Raw genomic sequence first — 15,109 nt, 5'->3', positions numbered from 1 at the left:
TCTTTTTATAAAGATTGATTACATTTTGTCTGAAATAATTTTATAATAAAACACTTTTTGTATAGTTTTATATAAAAAAGAAATATTTTATCCTGTTATGTATTTTTTTCTTAAATGTTATAAATCTGTACTTTAGCTTCATCAGTAAATAACTAATATATTTGAATTATTTGTGGTTAAATCCTATCGAAATAAATTGGAGCTGAATATAATAATGATATGATGCAAAAATACTCTTTTTGATAAAAGAAATTGCAATTTGGAGGGTTTATCAGTCCAATCAAATATAAATCTTTGTTCTTATCGACGGTTTATTTATTTATAGTTACATATTGTCCTTGCATTTTACAAGACAAAAAGGCTTTATTTTTTACAATTTTTTGTTATTTGATTATTTGTTATGTCAAATTAAAGTGAAAGGTCTGTGTTTAGGAAAATTGTATGAATAGTTGTGTTTATTGCTGTGTTTGCTTTTATAAGTTTTTTTCTTGTTTCGGGTCTGTTTTGTTTTGTGTTGTTCATCAATAATTTAATTTGAACAATTTTTTCTCTAATCGCAAATGGGACGAAGCAAATAGTGTTTCGATAAAAAATTAATCATCACTCTAAAAATATCTTGAGTGGTATGTCATAAATGACAGACTTCTCGATCTTCAGTATCAGACATGTTACGACCTAACCAATTATCTAAGCCATCCTGAATCTATGCCAAATGCACAAATGGCATCATTAGTTAAATATTATTTTCCACTGTTGCAACGAATAAATAGACCAATAGTAGATGTTTTGAGAAAAAAAAAATAGCTAAAATTTTAATTTTTTAAAGTGAAAGTTGTATATTTCAGGTTAAATGACATTGTTTCAGGCATTACCCAATAGGAGTCCTTTTTGACATTTTTGAGAGCGACATACAGCTCCCTTGGGTGATAAATGTGAGATTTGACAACTTCCCAGAGCAAAAGCTCTTGCACTGTCCTTCCAAGTAGTCAATTTCATATGGAAATCAAATCGAAACAAGTTTCGATCAAAAATAATTACGTTTCAGGGAGTACGTCGAATCTCATTTCCTGTCTTCATTGAAAAAGGCAGATGTAATGAAGCACAAGACACAGATTGTCACTAACATGCAGAAGAAAGATCACCGTCAGTTATGTCTTGGGCTTCAGAACGGTATAAAATGTTTTGTCTTTTTAATTAAACTCTTTTTTAAGTCAGGGATTTGTTTTTGTTTTTTAGACAAGTTTGACCAATTTTGGGCCGTGAATAGAAAACTTATGGAATCAGGGCCTGACGAGTGTTTTAAAAATATTCCGTTTAAGTTGTATTTCAGGGAAGAACATTATGTTCAGAAGCTAGTTAAACCGTGTTCACCAGGAGGTGAAAAGAAAAACCTTCGGAGATTTTATTAATGAAGTCGTCCCCGCCTCTGTCGACATGAGTTCATGTGAGTTATTCAAAAAGAATCAACACAGCAAAAACTTGACGGTTTGACATTTCCAGTTAAAATTTTAATCCACGGCATTGAAGTGCCACACGAGACTCCTCTCCAGTGGATGAGCGAGCACCTGAGTTACCCAGACAATTTCCTTCACTTCGTCATCTCCAGCAAGTGTAAATAGTGGATGTGGATTTCTACCAACAATTTTACATTAAATTTTCCTATTCGTGTTCATTTTATTTTTATTGTTAGATAATTTATATACAGTATAGAACTGATTTGTCTTTTGTTTTAATATTGAGAGGAATTTTTTTTAAAAATTAATTTAATTAATTTTTACATCATTTTAACTAAATGTATATATAAAAATAAACAAAACAATTTTGTTGCTAATATTAAGTTTTATAATCTTACATAATCATGTTTGAGTTTCTTTCTACTCTTGTAGTCATGTGAAATATATTTTGTATCGGAACTTAGTGACAAATTAAAACATTCACATTAAATGTTTTCTTGTTATTTTAAATACTGATTCCAAATAACCAGAAATAATTATAATGTTTTGCCCAGTTGTTATTGCAAGGCGGTATTTATGTGTGGAAATGTGGCAAAAAAAAATAGTATGTTGTAAGATTTTTTTATCCTTAGTGGTAAGTCTTTCTAGGTCATTTTTATGGCTATCATCATAAAGATAAATAAAGCACTATGAGCTTATCATGTGTTGTTTGGGAAAACTGTACTGTTCTTTATTATAACTTTGTCAAAATTAAATAAGTTTTGGCTTTGTTTGTAACCAAATTTTGTAATCTAATTAAGCTAAATTAATTACGAGGACTTGCTTTTTAGTGACATAGATTTTTCTTTGGGTATTTCATGTATTCCAGGAAAAAAAAATTGGTAATTAGTGCAATGTTTATTTACTTGTAATTTATCCAATTACACTAATTTTTTTGCCTTATCTTGAATTATCTGTAGTAATTAATAATTGTTCGTTTTTCTCTAATTGTGAGCTTAATCATTTGAGGGGCAGATAATGGTTGTTTTCCTTTTGGGAGCAGATTTTCTTTCCCTGGTTACATACAAATTTTCAGTATTTTTCTTTACTCTGACAAATTAAGCCAAGTCAAGCTTGTTAAATTCTCTTAGTGATATATATTTTTTTAAATTTATCCAATCATGCAGAGATAATTTAAAAAATTTCCTAAAATGATTAAACTCACAATTAGAGGAAAATAAAGGAATTGACAACAGATAATTCCCGATTATCAAAATTTCTTTAATTGAACAAATTACCGGTAAATAATAGTTCATGGGTGTCAAAACAAAAGAAATAATTCTAAAAACGTCTTTCCACTTAGGTAAAAATCCACTGCAAAAGGAAGAAATCAACTTCCGGATTCCACTTCTTAAAATCAAGTCCACACCTAGATAAATTTGAGTTGCGTCCTTACAATTTGTTTAATTTCCTCAAATGCATTATCAACTACCTTGTTTAGCTTGAGTTTGATCGAGATATAATTAAAACGAACAAAAATGACCTGCAGTTTGCCACAAGGATTAAAGATTATACCACAAAAAGATAAAACAGCGAACACTATTCTGCTGCCATTCTCTAAAATGATTAAGCTCACAGAAATTAGGGAAAAATAAAAGATATGGCAACTGATAATTTGAGAAAGGGCAAAAAAAAAAGTTTACGAAATTGGAGAAAGTACAAGTAATAAATGCATTTCAATTATAGGTTTATGCGTTTTAGCGTTTTATTACAACACGTACTTCAAAATTTACACATTTTTTGATTTTATAATCTACCAAAACTGCTAGTTTTGTCTATTTTTATTAAGTTTTGTCCTACGAAGAGTTACACTAAGGATAAGAATATCCTCCCCCAGAAGGATAAAAGCCATACCAAAAAGAAATTAAGTATGACAATTAGAGAAAAATAAAAGATACGAAAATAGATAATTTGAGAAATTATTTTTTATTATTAATAAATTATTCTTCAGATTATTTTTAGAAATTTAATCAAATGAATTATAAGTAAATAAACAATTTAATAATCAGTTTATGCCGGATCGATCGGCCTATTTTGGGAATGTATCCTGTCTGGACTTTGTACAAATAAATTTCGTTTTAGGGTTTTAGTACACCTAGTTCTTCAAATTCACGTACTTGTTACTGAACGGAATATTTCTTTGGACAAAAAATTATTAATTCTACTTCTTAATTTGAGTAAAAGTAAAATTGTTCTGTAGTCGATTCCTCCTGAGAAAAATAAAATCCGTTCAAAATTATTTTAATTTCTTAAACCAACATTAATGAGTTTTAACTACCTTAATATTAAACTTTACAGTCCGAAAAGTAAATGACAAAAGCGAGGATAAAAATTTGTCTTCTGACTTTGCATGTTTTCTCTTTTATTCCTCTAATGCATTATTATTGCTCAACGAACTTAAATTATCCTCAGGAGTGAGGAAATGCACATAGAAAAAAATCTATTACCAAGAAAACTTATCTTCTTAATTGAGCTAAGAGTGGAAGAGGGGTCAAACCTCTTTATAATACTTTTAGGGATGGTTAATCGTCATTTGTTTTGTAATTCACCCTGGCCCTGAAGACCCAAATTGACAAAAAAAAAATGAAAAAGGAGTTTTTCTAAAATACTTTATTCCTGACCTCTCCTCACTACTTCAACAAATTGTTGAACAACTGGTCACTAAATAACACATTTTTTACACTTTATTTGTTTCACATTTTCATTACATGTATATACAAATATTTAACAAATTAGCTTATATTAAACTATTACATCAAATCGACTCATGCTCGTCGTGATATTGGCTAACAATAAATTAGTTTTAAATAAATTAATAAGCCTCATACAAAAATCATGATTTATGTTTGAGCATTTCAATTAGAATTTAATTGATAAAAAATTATGTAAAATTAATTTGTGTATGTTTACTTCAACATCTTGTCAATTATACATCTACACTTTTTTTTATTGCACTATCCTAACAATATTGTCATTAAAACATCACCTCGCTAACATAAATGAGTATTCTTTATAGAAATTTACCCAGTTTTGTTTCAATTTATAGAAGTAAAAACAACTGGGAAAAGGTAACAAAATCACCAACTTTGATATTTCATGTACTAATTATGTTTTCATAATTAAAAGCTTCTTGAAAGCTAAACTTTCACCATTCTAAAGGCACTGGATATTCACCAGTAAGGCAAGCTGTGCAGTGGCCTATTTTATCGGGGTCTTTTTCTTTAATTTGACATCTGACAGCCCTCCTTAATCCATCGACTGAAAGATACATTAAACTGTCAGCACCTGAAAAAAAAAGTTGAATATTAAAATTTTATTAATTATAATAGGAGGTGAATTACTCACCGACATGCTCTGCAAGTTTTGTACTGTTCAATTTGTTTGCGATTAACTCCTCGATTGTCGGTATATTGATACCCATGAAGCAAGGGTAGCGTAGCGGAGGAGAAGCTATTCTGATATGAACCTATAAAAAATAATAATATAATAAAATTAATATATAATATTTTAATTAAACACGATTAAAATACCTCTTTNAAAAGCGAAATTACTCTGAAATGGTTGAGAATCGGACCATGGTCAATATGAACTTTTTTGTTCATTTTAGGGTCAAGAATCTACTGGTGAAGTTTGTAGCACGAGTAGCAATTCACCCTGTATGTATAAGCCACAATTAATTAAGGTTTTCAGTTGAGGTAAAAAAGTCAATGGCACGAGCGGGATTCGAACCCACTATCTTCGGCTAGATATGCCGCTGTTCTACCACTTGAGCTATCGTGACCAATTTGACAATTTGATTCTCGGCGACAAATGAAATAGCCACGGAGAGCTTTAGTGAAGTATACTTCATTTTAAACTTATTAAATTCACTAGTTTCGTGGCCCGCTTGACCAATTAAGATCTTACAATTAATTAAGGTTTTCAGTTGTTTTCAACTGTTTCAAAAGAAGCGAAAATTCAGAAGGTACGGTTGAGATGGGAAGTTAATGTCCGAGCGGGTCGAGGTCACGATAGCTCAAGTGGTAGAGCAGCGGCGTATCTAGCCGAAGATCGTGGGTTCAAATCCCGCTCGTGCCATTGACTTTTTTATCTCAACTGAAAACCTTAATTAATTGTAAGATATTAATTGGTCAAGCGGGCCACGAAACTAGTGAATTTATATGTATAAGGTTATAAAAGATATAAAGAATAGTTAACGATTAGCTGATTTTAATCACAAGTGTATTATCATATCATACTCAAATTAAATCTCTTTTGCTTCTGCAAACTAAAATTATTCGCAAAGCGTAGTTAAATTGTTTTATTTTATTTCATAGTATTTTTTTAAAGCATTATTACAAAATGAGACTTAAGAAAGATAAATACACTGAGTTTCGATTTTAAAATGATTAACCATTATTAGTTTATGAACCACAATTCCTTGGGATCACATTTCAATCTATACCTTTAGAGATTTTGACTTGCTATAAAGACAAATATTATGAATTATGGATCATAAGTGATCAAATAATGGTTAATCTTTTGAAAGAAGAACTCCAGGTGAAAACAATTTATTATTTTTATTGAGATGAGTATTTAAAGAAAAAAGAAGGCAACAGTAAATGAAAGCCATAAAAAATATAAGTAAACAAATAAATAAAATAAAATAAATGAAATTTCCAAATAATTTCAACATATAGTAAACTAAAGGTATTAATAAATTTAATCCTTCTTAAATTATAATTTGCAATCAATTCATTTTGTTAACTCTTGGTGATAATAATTCACAAACTTATCACATTGATAAACGCAGGATCTTTTTTAAAAGATTTTTTTTATTGCCCCTTACAGTACCTGCGGTACTCATTCTGATTGAACCTTTGGATTATTTGTAACATACTACTGGATATGTGCAAAGCAGCATTATTGTTAACAAAAGAGAATAATTAGTAAAAATTCAAAAGGAAAAAGTCAAAAAACATGTCAAAAAGATATATATATAAAATGATAGTCTGTCCAACTGAAGGCTGTACAAAAATAAATTAATTTCATTAAGTACAAGTAAGTTTATGTAGACTGCGACCACTGAGTGGTCGTATTTGCCCCACTAGAGGTTCTGGGTTTGAATCCCAGTTCAGCCCATGGAAATTTAATTGGATGCAAAAGTTATTGTAGTCGTTTGACCCTTTGTCTGCAATAACCAGCATATAGCTGGACATTAAGCTCTCTTGAATCACAGGAATTGCTTTTGCTACTACTACAAGTAGTTGTATAATAAAAAATTAATAGTTAAATATTTTGCTGAAAACTTCAAAATTATGAATACATTGTTTGGCGATTTCTGGTGACTGCCTAACCAACCCAGTGAGAATTGGCATATCAGGAAGATTACATAAAACTAAATTGTGTGATGTTTAGTGACTGTTAATTAATGATGAATTGGAGATCATAAGATGCGGTCTGGTGTTAATCAATGTTTTGATCTTTATTGAGCCCTGAACATGATCTAAATGAAGTTTGAAACATTGGCACAATAAATAAAATGTTTTTCTAAACCTATGTCACACCAGACCACATCTCACGATCTCTAATTCATCATAAAATTAAAGATTAAAACATCAAAGATGATAATATATTTCTTAAAACAATGTGTTCTGTCAGGCAAAAAAGTATAATTACATAAACTTTAGTTATCAATCAAATTTTAACATATAAATTAAACATGTACACAGCATAGTTTTAAATAAAGACTTCAAATAACATAGCAGTTTAATAAATAAACAAAATGAAATATATTACAAAGCTAAAGTTTGAAAATGCAATAAATTACTATTGATGTGAAAAATGCTGAACTTTTGCTTTGTTGCTGTTTTAATTAATAATTGCTTTTTATGTTGGATTAATTAGATTAGATTAGATCTATGAGACAGTAAAAGAAGTCATCTTGCCAGAATTCCTTACAAATTTCATATAAACTAAATCAAAATGCACAGAAAGTCATTTATTGACTGAAATTATACGGTTATTAAAAATGTGTACATTGAAAATGGGAAAATAACAATTGGAAATAACAAAAGCCAAAAAGGAAAGGAGTTATTTTATGGAAGAAATGTACAAAAAATTTCATGGTCGACTTATTTTAAGGCTCAAAAAGGAGCTTTTTCCCCAAAAATCGTTTCAAAGAAAAAAAAAAGTTTTTATTAATTAGAAGTGTCAATATATAAATATTTATATTGAAAATAAGGCAATTATTTTATGGAAGAAATGTACAAAAAAGTTTTCAAGAAGGCTTGACTTAACTTATTTTAAGAGCTAAAAAGGAGCTTTTTTGCCACAAATCTTTTCAAAAATTTACAAATTTTTTATTAGTTAAAAATGTTCATTATGTAACATTTATATCAATTCTATTAATTAAATGTTTGCTTTTTAATATTAAGGTTGAAAATTAAATTAATTGATTTCAAGTTTGAAATTTAAAAATGTTTCTTTCAAGAAGGTAACAAAAAGACACTTTCTGTTACAAATTTGTAAAAAGATTTTATATAAATAGTATAAAAATCTGCAGTTGTTTAAATTAAATTTTTGCATTTTTTCAATATTTGTGTTGAAAATTAAATATTTAATGATTTCAGGCCTGAAATTTAATAATATAATTTAACACTTTTCGCCACAAATCTGCAAAAAAAAAAGAAATTCATGTGAAATGTATGCAAGATCTGCAGTTTCTTTCTATTAACGAAATCTTTACATTTTTGGTTAAATATTTAGGTTGGAAATTTAAGAATTAATTGATTTCAGGTGTTCAATTTAAAATTCGTGTTCATTTCAAGAAGGCAATTAAATGATTTTGCCTCAATTAATTCAAGCAATTTAATGGGTATTGAAGAAAAGTGTGCAGAAAGTATTTATTGCAAAAATTAAACCACTATTCTTGTAAATTCTAATAGAAATGTTTTAATCATTTTATTTGAAGAGTAAAGAGATTTTCGGTGTAAAATTATAAAAAAATTTCAAACAAAATAATACAAATTGACAGAATATTGTTTGTTATTAATGGATTATTTTTTCGTTTTATTTATTGAATTAATAAATGTCCTTTTTTTTGTTATTGTTTTGTGGGACGAATAAAAATTTAACATTGTGGGAAGTGCAGTAAAATTAAAAATGGTCGCCTAGAAGTACACAGAGAGAAAATTTTTGAACATGTCAGTGGTAGATTTCACACAAACGTTTTATTGTTCAAATTTGAAAAATAAATCCTAAATACCTGTAGAAAGCGAGCAAAAATTCCTTTGTCTACCATCGAGATGCAATTGTACATTTTAGAAAGGAAATATTTTCCTTACTTCCTTTAAAGGCGGGTCCAGACGGGTGTAACGTGTAATGCAAGATTACGTGTAATTTAGAGTGAACAGTGTGGACGGCAAACGAACTCCGCGAATCATGTAACGCGAATCTTGAAGAGGGGGCTGTTCCACTCAGTTGCTCCGAACATGGTATAAACCAATAAGTTCAAGCGACTGTTCGTCACTCCACATCATGAACGTCCACACTACACAACTGCCACGAACGCCGTCCAAATAAGAACTGCGAGCGCCTTTGTGTTCGCACAAAAAACCGACACCCCGATGGATCCGGTCGAACGGTTGGGCGTGCGTTACATGTAATGCTCGTAGTAGCGTCCACACAAAGAATTCGCCTTGCATTACGCGTTACGTTACGTGTTACATTACACTCGTCTGGACTTATACCGAGATGTTCTCCCATCTGACATCCGATGACGGATTGGGGGGTCATTCAACCGAGGAGCAGGTAGATGAAGGGTCCCACTAATTTCGGCAAATCTGTTTCAACCCATATCCCCTTTACTGCTAGCTGTAGAACTTTCTAATCTGATAGAGTAAAAACGTTTACGAACGTCTTCAAGCTGAAAGAAAGTAGAGAGAATTAGAACAAAACGGGAATAAGAATTTAAACGAATTCAGACAATTAATGGCAATCCATAAATAATGTTTTACTAGGGGTTTTTCCAAAATAGACCATTGTTTTGTTCAAGTTTTTGCTAATAACCAATAACATACCATTTATTTCTGTCAAAATCTTGCAGAAGATATTACCAACATTTGAATAATTATCTATATTAAATTCATCATGTTTACTGGTCTATTGACCAAATTACTTCTTTCATTCAATTAATTATTCTTTTTATGTAAGATCTATTATTTATATTTTTAAAAGGTTGAAACTTATCAAGCTCATTTGCTTAAGAAAAACTTTTATGTGTATAGAATGATATACATGGTGTTCGCCAGCAGCCAAGTTTTAAATGGCGCCGACGAACACCACCGGGAGAGAGGAATTGAAATTAATAAAAGGATTGTTTCGGCACCAACGGGAATGGAGGATTCCCGATTTTCAGGGGGATGTTAGTTTACGAATGGTTAAATGAAGAATAAATAATGGACGAAAGGATAATTGAAGACTCACTGTTTAATGAAGTTTCTATGGCTTACAAAGTGGCAGATGATCGTATTGGAGATCTGAAGGCGATGAAGACCGGGAAGTGGTGAAGGTCTCCTGAATGCGATATCGTGCGTTGTTTGGCGATTAGGCCGGTATACCGACCTGGCTCCTGCAGCGTCGTTGATGATGGATGATGTAATCCGGTAGCGGTGAGGATGAGACGATGCAATCCAGGTAGTAGCCAGTGAGATGATGGGAGTCTTCGTGGGATAATGAAGGATGTTGCGTTCGCGGGATTATAATGATGGTAGATGGAAGAAGGAGATGATATATTAAGGGAAAATGGCGATGATAGGTTTGCGGACCATGCGGTTGAGAAATGCACGTGGAGGTAAAGATCGTATGGCGATATGCGGGGAATCCGTGAGGATTCGCGTAGCGAAGAGACTTTAAGAAGCGGCGATCTTACACGGAGTCAAATTACTATGGCGCAACACATTAGCGGGATAGGGCAGATAGGACGTGTGATCGCTCCGAGAGCTGGCGGAGAAGAGAGCCCGAGACTCGAGAGGGCTAGAAGGGATGAGTTTTTAAGGAAAAAGGAGGGAAGTGTATTACGATTGGTGGATTTCTAGAAGATAGGGGTTGTAGATAGAGGGGTACAATCTACGTCGCAAATCGGGCGCGTTAACGTCACCGAAGCGTGGATGGATCTGTTAACATCTTATCCGTTAAGCGTGGATGGATCTGTTAACATCTTATCCGTTAACATCAAACAAAATTATTTTTTCAATTTTTGTACTATAAACATTGGTCCTATAAAGAAGAAAGTTATTTTACTACTCTTTCTGTTATTTAAAAAAGTGAACCAAAATTGCTAAATAGTGTTTACTACGTGTGGTTCCTCCAGACACACCGACCACTTACACCCTCAAGTCGAAGCAATTAATTCTTTTCCCTGCAATTTATTATTCAAGGACTTAAAAGAAGAATGAACCCAAACCCTTAAAGGAAGAAAAAAAATCTGGACGAACAGCTTTTTGTATTTTGATGCTTCGAAACATCATACGCGTGTTCATCTATTAACGCACCCCTCTTTTAATATTATATTGGACTGGAATTAAACAGTGTTTTACATAATTAGGCCCACTTTGTAATTTCTTCTATCTGTCCCTAACAATTTCAATACAGTTTTCAATTAAACAAAAGAGAATTGATAAGAATACATTTTATAGTTCAAATCTTGTTTTTCTGTTTTATGAAGTGATGAAGTAAACAAATTTTTTAAATATTGATGTAAATGTGAATGTCAGCTGACTTCGTATCTCATTCTATGTGTATTTTGCATTTTATAGTATAATTTTTATAATCCTTCGACTGAAAGATACATTAAACTGTCAGCACCTGAAAAAAAGTTGAATATTAAAATTTTATTAATTATAATAGGAGGTGAGTTACTCACTGACATGTTCTGCAAGTTTTGTACTTTTCAATTTGTCTGCGATTAACTCCTTGATTGTCGGTATATTGATACCCATGAAGCAAGGGTAGCGTAGCGGAGGAGAAGCTATTCTGATATGAACCTATAAAAAATAATAATATAATAAAATTAATAAATAATATTTTAATTAAACACGATTAAAATACCTCTTTTGCTCCTGCATCTCGCAAAAGTTTGATAATTGGGCCGATTGTGTTTCCTCGTACAATCGAATCATCAATAAGTATAATTCTTTTGTTTTCAACATTTTCTGAAAGCGCGCCAAACTTTTTGGCAACACCCAACTGTCTCAGTCTTGTACTTGGTTGGATAAATGTCCTTCCAACATACCTATTTTTACAAAGAACTTCAGCAAATGGGATGCCAGACTGAAAAGAAACTTATGCAAAATGGTTCATTTAATTAAATAATAATGAAGTAAAAATCTTACTTCTCTAGAAAATCCATGCGCAGCAGCAGTTCCAGATTCAGGTACTGAACTTACAATATCAGCACTGACAAGGGCTTCTTTTGCGAGCATTCTTCCACACTGCATCCGTACCGAATAAACCATTTGTCCTTTGAAAATATCCCTCTGTTAGCTTACATTGGTCAAAATTGCAAAAACTGCAAATTGCAAAAATAGATACCTTCAAAAATACTATCAGAACGGGCAAAATAAACATATTCAAATATGCAGAATGCAAGCGATCTGTTGTCAGGCCTGTCGATAATGTCAATAGTTTTGAGGCCTTTCTCTGACAGCTCAACAATCTCACCCGGAAGGACTTCCCTGACATAGCGTGCCCCGATTGACAAAAAAACCACAAGACTCAGATGAAATCACCCAACCTTCAGCACTCTGGTTCTCTGAAGTTAAAAGAAAAATTATAAATTGGTCAATTATTTTCTATGAGGAAAGAAACAATCAATTACCTGTTTTGTTCTTGACAGGTACAATTTTACCAATACAGAGAGGCCTATTGCCAAAAGGATCCCTCACCCCATAGATTTTGTCTTTTATAAGTATAACAAGTGAATAAGAAAGTGGCGCCAGTTCCATCAAGTGTTTGATTCTGGCAGGCCAGTCTGGGCCGTTGTCTTCTCCCTCTGGTGGGTTAAGGCAAAGTGCCTGGGTTAAAAGTTCACTGTCTGAATGCGTGGATAAACCAACTCCTCTAGACAATACCTAAATATATTTATAAAATCTTTAAATAAGAAATCTTTTTAGAGTCTTGATGTTTTGAAATTGTAGAAAGAAGTTTTCTATAATTTATCCAAGCAGTAAAAGCTAAAAAGCTAATATTAAATTTTATCATAAAGTTTACCATTTTTCTTAAAGCATCACAATTGACAAGTTCACCATTGTGAGCCAAAGCAAGTGTACCATGTGCTGTATGAACAACAAAAGGCTGGCAGTTTACTTCTTCAGATGCTGCCGATGTTGAATATCTGGTATGTCCGATTCCGAGATTTCCTTAAGAAAACCATTCATTTTTGCAATGTTTGATGATTTAATATACTAAATTAATTATACCTTTGAGTTTTTTCATCGATTCATCGTTGAAAATGGTATTGATCATACCCATTCCTTTCTTAACATTGAGGCCGGTGGAGCACTTGCCTTCGCTTGTCACAATGCCTGCACTTTCCTGTCCTCTATCAGGGAAAACAAATAAGATCTGATCTATCCATCAGTTAAAATTAGTCATTAAAATATCCAAGTTATACCTATGCTGGAGTGCGACTAATCCAAGGCAAATGATCTGGCCTATGTCTAACTGTGTAGGCCAAGGACGGCCTGCGAGGCAGCCAAAGACACCGCATTCGTGGTGCATCCCGGTCAAATCTTCCTTTCGGATTTCCTCCATTTCTAATATCTTTTATTATTACAATTAGTCTGAAAAAATAAACATAAAGATAAGAATGTTTACCTTTAAATAAAATTATTATACTGTTAAGGGAATTAGATTCAAAAATTAATTTCATAATATAAGAATTAATATAAAAAATTCATAATAAATTTTCTTCCGAGCCAATATACAATTTATTTGTGCCTCCATTAATAGATAAATAAAGTTAATCGTTAAGAATACTGATACCTATATCAACACTTATCACAATAAAGACAAAAATAAAAGATAACAACAATAACAAAACAACAACAAATAGTAAAAAACAAATGTTAGCCTTGAGATATTTAAGAAATATACCATTAATAAATAAAAAAGATTATATGTATAAGATTATAAAAGATATAAAGAATAGTTAACAATTAGCTGATTTTAATCACAAATGTATTATCATATCATACCTCAAATTAAATCTCTTCTGCTTCTGCAAACTAAAATTATTTGCGTAGTTAAACTGTTTTCTTTTATTTCATAGTATTTTTTTAAAGCATTATTACAAAATGAGACTTAAGAAAGATAAATACACTGAGTTTCGATTTTAAAATGATTAACCATTATTNAATTTAAAATAAAGCAATTATTTTATGGAAGAAATGTACAAAAGTTTTCAAGAAGGCTTGACTTAACTTATTTTAAGAGCTAAAAAGGAGCTTTTTTGCCACAAATCTTTTCAAAAATTTACAAATTTTTTATTAGTTAAAAATGTTCATTATGTAACATTTATATCAATTCTATTAATTAAATGTTTGCTTTTTAATATTAAGGTTGAAAATTAAATTAATTGATTTCAAGTTTGAAATTTAAAAATGTTTCTTTCAAGAAGGTAACAAAAAGACACTTTCTGTTACAAATTTGTAAAAAGATTTTATATAAATAGTATAAAAATCTGCAGTTTTTTAAATTAAAGTTTTGCATTTTTTCAATATTTGTGTTGAAAATTAAATATTTAATGATTTCAGGCCTGAAATTTAATAATATAATTTAACACTTTTCGCCACAAATCTGCAAAAAAAATAATTTCCTGTGAAATGTATGCAAAATCAGTAGTTTCTTTCTATTAACTAAATCTTTGCATTTTTGGTTAAATATTTAGGTTGAAAATTTAAGAATTAATTGATTTCAGGTATTCAATTTAAAATTTATGTTCATTTCAAGAAGGCAACAAAATGATTTTGCCTCAATTAATTCAAGCAATTTAATGAGTATTGAAGAAAAGTGTGCAGAAAGTATTTATTGCTAAAATTAAACCACTGTTCTTGTAATTTCTTATAGAAATGTTTTAATCGTTTTATTTGAACAAAAAGAGTTTTTTGGTGTAAAATTTAAAAAAATTTAAAAGAAAATAATACAAATTGACAGAATACTGTTATTATTTTTTCGTTTAATTTATTGAATTAATAAATGTCTTTTTTTTCGTGGAACGTCTAAAAATTTAACATTGTGGCAAGTGCAGTAAAATTAAAAATGGTCGCCTAGGAGTACACAGAGAGAAAATTTTTGAACATGTCAGGGGTAGATTTCGCACAAACATATTATTGTTCAAATTTGAAAAAAAATCCTAAATACCTGAAGAAAGCGAGCAAAAGTCGAAATTGACTGAAAAAAAAATATTTCTCAGAAAAAGGAGGCAAAAACCCTGGTCCTGTTGAACCTCAGTGGTACGTACACGTGAGTGAATCAAGAGGCGGGCCTTTAATTTGTATAGGTAGTTTTAAACCAGTTTTCCACCGCTGGAGGGGATGTGACTAGACGCCGGTCAACAGGCATCAACAAGAGGGGGG

The 15,109-nt window shown here is 31.0% G+C and overlaps 2 protein-coding genes across 2 annotated transcripts; one reads left to right on the top strand and one right to left on the bottom strand.

The window, feature by feature from the left end:
* Positions 1 to 854: 854 nt before the first annotated feature.
* On the top strand, positions 855 to 1,946 carry LOC112128240 (autophagy protein 5-like; the record flags this gene model as incomplete). Its single annotated transcript, XM_024230166.1, is given in 5 exon segments — positions 855 to 982; positions 1,046 to 1,170; positions 1,237 to 1,364; positions 1,366 to 1,444; positions 1,501 to 1,946. Coding segments are annotated over 5 exon segments (579 nt in total), but the record flags the coding sequence as incomplete, so codon positions are not given.
* Positions 1,947 to 4,151: 2,205 nt separating this feature from the next.
* LOC106667501 (amidophosphoribosyltransferase-like) lies at positions 4,152 to 15,009 on the bottom strand. Its single transcript, XM_014395459.2, is given in 11 exon segments — positions 4,152 to 4,778; positions 4,839 to 4,959; positions 11,583 to 11,804; positions 11,867 to 11,994; positions 12,066 to 12,237; positions 12,239 to 12,285; positions 12,352 to 12,604; positions 12,744 to 12,892; positions 12,953 to 13,074; positions 13,147 to 13,315; positions 14,895 to 15,009. Coding segments are annotated over 10 exon segments (1,494 nt in total). The 5' UTR covers positions 13,287 to 13,315; positions 14,895 to 15,009; the 3' UTR covers positions 4,152 to 4,638.
* Between the last annotated feature and the right edge of the window lie 100 nt (positions 15,010 to 15,109).

This window comes from Cimex lectularius, unplaced genomic scaffold (assembly GCF_000648675.2).
Source record: "Cimex lectularius strain Harlan isolate CLEC.00 unplaced genomic scaffold, Clec_2.1 scaffold307, whole genome shotgun sequence".
Classification (NCBI taxonomy): Eukaryota; Metazoa; Arthropoda; class Insecta; order Hemiptera; family Cimicidae; genus Cimex; species Cimex lectularius.
Note: the sequence above shows the minus strand (reverse complement) of the source record. Positions and strands in the feature narration are given on the sequence as shown.